The sequence below is a fragment of the Acomys minous genome, assembly GCF_964271855.1.
Source record: "Acomys minous genome assembly, chromosome: 10".
NCBI classification, from domain to species: Eukaryota; Metazoa; Chordata; class Mammalia; order Rodentia; family Muridae; genus Acomys; species Acomys minous.
Window position 1 is genome coordinate 35053803 of NC_140491.1, and position 6933 is coordinate 35060735.

Here is a 6933-nt window from a genome sequence, read left to right on the forward strand (position 1 = left end):
AGGACCCTCTGAGTTTGATGCCAGCCCGGTCTACAGAGCAAGTTCCAGAACAGCCAAAGCTACACAGAGAAACCCTGCCTAGGAGGGGGAGAGAGAGGCACGGGTGAGACGGATTAGACAACAAGATGTATTTTCTCACAGTTCTAGGAGCTGAAGGTCCAAGCTGAAGGTGTCATCAGGTTTGGCTTCTCCTTCAGGCTCCTTCCTTGGTTTGCAGCGGCCACTTTCATCCCTCCTCATGTTGTCTGCGTGCATGCAATCTTGCTGCCTCTGTGGATGTAAAGTCTCCAGTGCTTTACGAGGACAATGGAGAGGGACTGAGAGGCAGCTCAACAGTTAAGAACACTGGCTGCTTTTTCAGAGGCACTAGGTTCAATTCCCAGCACTTGCTGGCAGCTCACAACAGTTTCCAGGAAATCAGATGGCCCATCTGACCTCCTCTGGCCCCAGGCATGTACATGGTATGCATACATATAGATGCAGGCAAAACACTCATATGCATTTAATATACTAAGTCTGTTTATTAATTTGTTTTGTTTTGGTTTTGGTTTTTTTCGAGACAGAGGGTTTCTCTGTGTAACAGCCTTGGCTGTCCTGGACTCACTTTGTAGACCAGGCTGGCCTCGAACTCACAGAGATCCACCTGCCTCTTATTTATTTTTTTTTTAATGTGAATTAGTATGAATGTGTCAGATCCCTTGGTACTGGAGTTACAGACTGGTGTGAGCTGCCATGTGGGTGCTGGGAATTGAACCCAGGTCCTTTGGAAGAACAGACAGTGCTCTTAACCACTGAGCCATCTCTCCAGCCCCCCCCCCCAAGTCTATTTAAAAGATCATGGAGGAAACACAAGCAGTCATAACTGAAAATGTACACAAGCATCCCAGGGCACATGTGAAAGGTGGCCTTTCCGGGAAGTTATCAACCTGTTCATCATGCATGGAACCACATTCTGTCATCACAGACGCCACCTACACCATGTAAGTAGGGTCCTCCAGCAATCTGTATGTTTACATGCTTACTAATATGCACATGACTACAGGGTGCGAGTGTAGGCAGACAGATGTTTGTCTGCTATTGTGTTTTGGCCGCGTGTGAGTGCAATATAGAAACAATACACACAGGCGTGTTTATCTGCAGGTACCCACACGCTGAAAATGTGCACATGTGAAGATGTTACATATTCTGTATTCACTTAGTTAAACAAAGATGTGCTGCTATCAGTAGGTGCCGTACAAGGCTCTAAGGATGAAAGAGACACAATAGATTGATGCGCACACACACCAGGGTACTTGAAAGGCAAGCAGGTTTTCAACACAACGCGTGTATCTGTAAGCTCTGAAAACACATTTACATAGAGCCCACAAGAGTTCCCACTCACATACCATCTGGACATCGCTTTTAATACAGTAAGATATTGCTACAGGCGCTCCAAGCCCTAGGTATCAGATGACAGTGGTACCCTCTGCCAGGTCTTAGGGTGGCAGTCGGGAGGCTGAAGTGCGGGGCGCCTAGTCATCACAGCCACGCCTCCTCCTCCTCCTCCACCCACAGGGTGGCGAGGCAGCGTTTCCCGATAACAGGGCACAGAGAGTCCAGGCCACTGGGAGCCATCTGAGCTTCACGTGGCTTTATGGCTCCACTGTTAATGTTTGGCCTGGGGTTGTTCCTGCTGTGAGGTAAGCCAGGAAAGGCAGGAAGGGGCTGAGAGTAGAAAAGATAAGATGCCAGGCCACCTGCAGGAGGCACCTGCCCCGGCAGCGCCCGTGGCACCACAGTACTTGTGCGTTCCAGGTCCTACTGAGCGAAGGAAATTCCCGGTCAGGAAGAGAGCAACGGCCTCTCTGGGAACATAAGAGAAAAAGACAAGACTCTTGCAAAATGCTCCCCCGGTAACCTAGTTGCCCCTCTGCGACCTCCTTAAAGTCCCAAGAAACACCTCCATCCATATTCATCAGCGAGTGCTTGCTTACCTCCCAGAATATGAACAGATCACTACCACCAAAACACCCCCTTAATGGTGTCTCCTTCAGGCCAGGTGTGGTGATACACACCGTTAATCCCAGCACTCGGGAGGCAGAGGCAGAAGGATCTCTGTGAGTACCAGGCCAGCCAGGACTACATAGAGAAACCTTGTCTCAAAAAAAAAAAATTTCTTTTGCCTGGTTACAGCAGTGTGCACCTGTACTCCCTGAGGTTGGGAGACTGAGGCAGGAGCATTGTAAGGCCAAGAGTTTGAGACCAGACTTAAACTGAGAGATTCTTACAAGAAAAAAAATTAAAATTTCTCCATCATCTATCATCCTACATCCTTCTTTTTACTGATTCTACTCTAAACAACAAACAAATAAATAAATGCTAGTCCCCTTAGGAATACTGCCCTCTGGTTAATGTCTCTAGATAGTCCCTCATTTTAATGCTAATACATCATAAGTTTAGGAAAATACATTATTACGTGATAGGTTTTTTAGGTGCTTTTTTTTTCCCATTTGAAGTCTCAAATTCCATACACTATGCATATGCATGTGCAAATATTGCATAGTTTTATGTATATTTTATATGTATGCTTCTGTATGTATATATTATGTATCTATATTTATATATTATATATTCATATTACATACAGTGTGTCTTAGGCTTATTATTACTGTGATGAAAAACCACAGCCAAAGCAACTTGGGGAGGAAAGTGTTTGTTTGGCTTATGCTTCCACACTGTGGTCGTTCAGTAAAAGAAGAAAGGACAGGAACCTCAAACAAGGCAGGGAGCTGGAGGAGGCAGGAGGTGATGCAGAGGCCACGGAGGGATGCTGCTTACTGGCTTGTTCCTCATGCCTTGCTCAACCTGCTTTCTTATAGAACCCAGGACCACCAGCCCAGGGATGGCACCATCCACGATGGGCTGGCCCTCCCCCATCAATTATTAATTAAGAAAATGCCCTATTAATTAATTCTTTAAAAAGAAAGAAAGAAAATGCCCTACAAGGCTTTCCTACAGCCCAATCTTATGGAAGCAATTGTTTTGTTTTGTTTTATTTTGTTTTGTTTTGTCTTTTTGTTTTTCGAGACAGGGTTTCTCTGTGTAGCGCTGGCTGTCCTGGACTCACTCTGTAGACCAGGCTGGCCTCGAACTCACAGAGATCTGCCTGCCTCTGCTTCCCAAGTGCTGGGGTTACAGGCATGTCCTACCACGCCTAGCTCTGGAAGCATTTTCTTAACTGAGGTGCCTTCCTCTCAGATGACTCCAGCTTGTCAAAATGTGTCCAAATGGCATAAAACTAGCCAGGCAGAGTGTGTATATCAGATGTTAGTTAATCCTCATTATGCCTGGCCCCACTCCTCTCATGCACTCTTAATTAATTTTCACAGTAATAAAATTCACTACTGTTTCTATTTTACAGAAGAAAAAAATGGGAAGTTTTGGATCTTGAACAAGACCTCCCATCCAATGAACAAACAGTAATCCGTGGTCATTCTGATTTTAAGCCTATCTACTTTTTTTTTAATTATTAAATTTTTGTTAGTGTACAAAATACCATGTTTTGTTGTGACATTTTCACACAGGTCCATCACTGTACTTTGCTCACATTTGCCTGCATTGTTTCTCCCTTGTCACCCACTCCCAGTTTCCTTTAGAACCTTCCTCTCTTGCATAGTTCCCCTTTGACTTTCATCACTATATATGTATGTATGTATATGTATACACACACACACATATATATATTAAATCTGGTTCTGCATTTCCGCTGCCGTGAGCAGGCCCATGGTGACCATGGGTGTGCAGCTGTCTCTGTGTCATGCTCTCTTAGATTCCTTTGGGTAGGAAAGACACAGCTGGATCACGTGATGGCTCTATGGTTAGTTTGGGGGGACCTCCACACTGACCTCTATGGTGGCTGCTCACATTCCCATCAGAAGCATGAAAGATTTCTTCTCTCTGTATCCTTGCCAGTAATCTATTGTCATTTATTTTTTGTTTTTGTTGCTAGCTATTCTGACTGGGGTGAGATGAAGTCTCGGTGTAGTTTTGATTTACCTTTCCCTGACTTCTCTGTACGTTAAATATTTTTTCACATATTTTTTGGCCATTTCTTTTTTTTTTTTTTTTTCTTTTCTTTTAAGAACTGTCTGCTAATTCATTCACCAGTTTGCTGGCTGGCTGATTTGAGGGGACTATTTTATACTTTATATATATTCTATGTATTAACCCTGTCATAATAGTTACCGTAATTTCTCTCGCTATTGATTTCTAGTTTTGTTCCACTGTGATCTGATAGTAGAACTTTTTACCTTTTTACGTTTGTTAAAACGTGCTTTGTGAAGCTGGGCATGGTGGCGCACACCTTTAATCCCAGCACTCGGGAGGCAGAGGCAGGTGGATCGCTGTGAGTTCAAGGCCAGCCTGGTCTGCAAAGCGAGTCCAGGACAGCCAAGGCTAACACTGAGAGACTCTGTCGTGGGGGGGAGGGGGGAACAAACAAACAAAAAAAAAAGTGCTTTGTGTAAGTCTGTCTTCCAGAAGCCTGCATTGAAGTCTCTCCTAAGACATGCATATTATAAGCCTAAATAACTGCAGAAGCCAAGCATGACAGTACACATCTGTAATGTCTGGCTTCAGGAGATTGAGACAGTAGGTTCCTGAATCCATGGCCAACCTGGCCCACATAGTAAGTTCAGTGTTAGCTTGGGTTACATAGCAAGATGTTAGTTTAAAAAAAAAAAAAAAAAGGTTCTGGCCAGGCCCGTTGGCGCATGCCTTTAATTACAGTAGCAGGGAGGCAGAGGCAGGTGGATCTCTGTGAGTGTGAGGCCAGCCTGGTCTACAACTTGAGTCCAGGACAGCCCCAGGTTAGACAGACAAACCCTGTCTCAGAAAAAGTGATTCCCAATAACACACAGCACGGGTAATTTCCCACATCAACCAGCTGCAGATGGCATAGGTAGGGACACAGAGCAGGTGAGTTACATAAGAGACCAGAAGGAGTCTGGGGCCTGGACCGTTGCCCTGGAAAATAAGGTCCTTCAGCTTCAGGGCACTCTCAGCGTAGCTGGGGAGGGAGAGAAGCGACAGAAGGAAATGCAATGAGCTTCTGAGCTTCCCCCAAGACCAGTTTTTGGGTTTTTTTTGTTTTGTTTTGTTTTGTTTTTTGAGATTCAGTTATCTTTATGTACATGGGTGTTTTGCCTGAATGTGGGTCTGCGCCTCATCGCGTGCACACAGTGCTCTCAGGAGCCAGAGGAAGGTGTCGGACTCCCCCCCCTTGCCCCCCCGGGACTGGAGTTACAGTGGTGGGTCACCATGTGGGTGCTGGGAATTGAGCCTGAGTCCTCTGGAAGAGCAGCCACGCTCTGAATGCTGAGGCACCTTCCCGGCCCCTGTAAAGTACTGAGTGAAGAAGCTGAGTCCTCAGCCACCTGCGATCTGCTCAAACAGTTCTCAGTCTTTCTAGGAGGAATCCTTTCTCCTCCCGCTGGCTTCTCATCACCTTCACTTAGGCCGTGCTTGGGGCACACAGCCCACCCCCATTGCACTATATGTTTGTTCGCGCCACGACTCACTCTGTGCTATGAAGTCCACCTATGCGGGGCCTAGCAGAGAGCAGTTGGCACACTTAGGATAACGCTGTGAGCAGCTGAGTGAGAGATTAAGAGGCTGGAGAAAAGAGCACAGATCAGAGCAAGGGTTGGTACTTCGTAACTAACATGTAGGCTGTTACCACTGTCCTGCTCCTGCTCCGCGGTGTCTGTGCTGGCTGGCTTTACGTCACCCTGGCACAAGCTAAAGTCATTTTGGAAGAGAGAAACCTCAATTGGGAAAATGCCCCCGCCAGGTCAACCTGTGGGCAAAGCTGTAGAGCATTCTCTTGGTCCACATCAATGCAGGAGGGTCTGTTTCACGGTGATTGGTGTGGGAGGGCCCAGTTGACCATGGTTGGTGTGGGAAGGCCCAGTTGACCGTGGTTGGTGTGGGAGGGCCCAGTTGACTGTGGTTGGTGTAGGAGAGCCCGGTTCACTGTGAGAGGTGCCACCTTAGGCCTGGTGGTCCAGGGAGCGACAATTTAAGAAAGCAAGGCCATAGACAGTGTTGTTTCTCCGGGGCCTCAGCATCGGCTCTGGCCTCCAGGTGACTGACTGGCCTGTTTGAGTTTCTGCCCTGACTTCCCTCAGCAGTGGAGTGTGACCTGAAGGTTGTAAAGTAAAACAAACCTTTTCCTCCCCATGTTGTTTTGGTCTTGGGGTTGATCACAGCAAGAGAAACCGACTCAGGCAGTGGCTAGAACATTCAATTAGACACAAAGCGAAGAAAGCACAATGCCTGTGCTCACTGACACAGAGGATCTGGATATTCTAGGAGCAGGCAGTAAAATCCCAGAAGCACGCCATGAAAAACAAGCCTCAAGAGGCCTGGAGGTGCTTAGCCGTCAACAGCACCTGTTACCCTAGCAGAGGACCCAGGTTCCGTTCCTAGGGCACAACTACCTACCTCTAGTTCCAGGGGATCTGATGCCCTCTTCTGGCCTCCACGGGCACTGCAAGTACATGGTGCGCATGCGTACGGGTACTCACACATACACATAAAATAAAAATGAATGAATAAAAAACTTGGACTCCTACGCTCAAACATAGCTTGATTCTGCTCAGGGAAGTGAAAGACTGAATCATAGGGAATAAATGAAAAGAAACTCAAGGCCAGGCGGTACATATCTACAGTCCCGTGGGGGATGCGTTGGGGGTAGGGGGATAGAGAAGAAACTCAACATCCTTTTAGCCTTGGCTGTCCTAGACTTGCTTTGTAGACCACGCTGGCCTCGAACTCACAGAGATCCACCTGCCTCTGCCTCTCGAGTGCTGGGATTAAAGGCGTGTGCCACCACACCCAGCTCTTTACCTCAATTTTTAAAAAGAAAGAAATAATCAAGTAAGGCCATGTAAG

At 46.7% G+C, this 6933-nt stretch overlaps 1 protein-coding gene across 1 annotated transcript in view; it reads right to left on the minus strand.

Moving 5' to 3' along the window:
- Nucleotides 1-6567, minus strand: part of LOC311606914 (uncharacterized protein) — a 29258-nt gene extending 22691 nt beyond the window's left edge. The window contains exons 1-2 of the mRNA XM_084798303.1: nucleotides 6484-6567; nucleotides 140-270 (exon numbers count right to left, since the gene is read on the minus strand). Of these exons, the coding sequence (XP_084654429.1) occupies nucleotides 140-255 (116 nt within the window). The 5' untranslated portion in view covers nucleotides 256-270; nucleotides 6484-6567. The remainder of the gene's footprint in view (nucleotides 1-139; nucleotides 271-6483) is intronic.
- Nucleotides 6568-6933: the final 366 nt, after the last annotated feature.